This window comes from Plasmopara halstedii (genome assembly GCF_900000015.1).
Source record: "Plasmopara halstedii genome assembly, contig: Scaffold_650, whole genome shotgun sequence".
Taxonomy (NCBI): Eukaryota; Oomycota; class Peronosporomycetes; order Peronosporales; family Peronosporaceae; genus Plasmopara; species Plasmopara halstedii.
The window spans coordinates 932,078-932,394 of record NW_020187567.1 but is presented as its reverse complement, the minus strand read 5'-3'; the positions used below and the strand labels follow the sequence as shown (position 1 = coordinate 932,394).

The 317-nt window shown below is 53.0% G+C and overlaps 1 protein-coding gene across 1 annotated transcript; it reads left to right on the top strand.

Moving 5' to 3' along the window:
• Nucleotides 1-69: 69 nt before the first annotated feature.
• On the top strand, nt 70-310 carry PHALS_12824 (uncharacterized protein; the record flags this gene model as incomplete). The annotated part of the gene is made up of 2 exons (XM_024728452.1): nt 70-202; nt 270-310. 2 exons carry the CDS (start codon nt 70-72, stop codon nt 308-310), a joined length of 174 nt encoding a protein of 57 aa, XP_024578928.1.
• Between the last annotated feature and the right edge of the window lie 7 nt (nt 311-317).

Here is a 317-nt window from a genome sequence, read left to right as displayed (position 1 = left end):
TAGTGCAGGGAGAATGCCTTGGTTCTAATACATCAGTTGCTCTTTTACCATCCATATTCCAACAGGGTTATGAGCCCAAGCGAGCGTGCTAGAGGAACAATGGATCAACGACGCGAGGACATGCTGGTGCTCTTGGACAAGGCCAAAGACCAGTGGTTCAGCAGATTTCCTCCAGTTCGCGATGGCGAAGAGATCGATTGGCGTCAGCGCAAGTGGCTTCTGCGGACGACGTTCAAGGAGTATGCGATCCTCGACATCGCGGAGGGCAGGCTCAAGAGAGACCAACTCAGCACTGCGGAAGGGAAGATAGCTTTTGG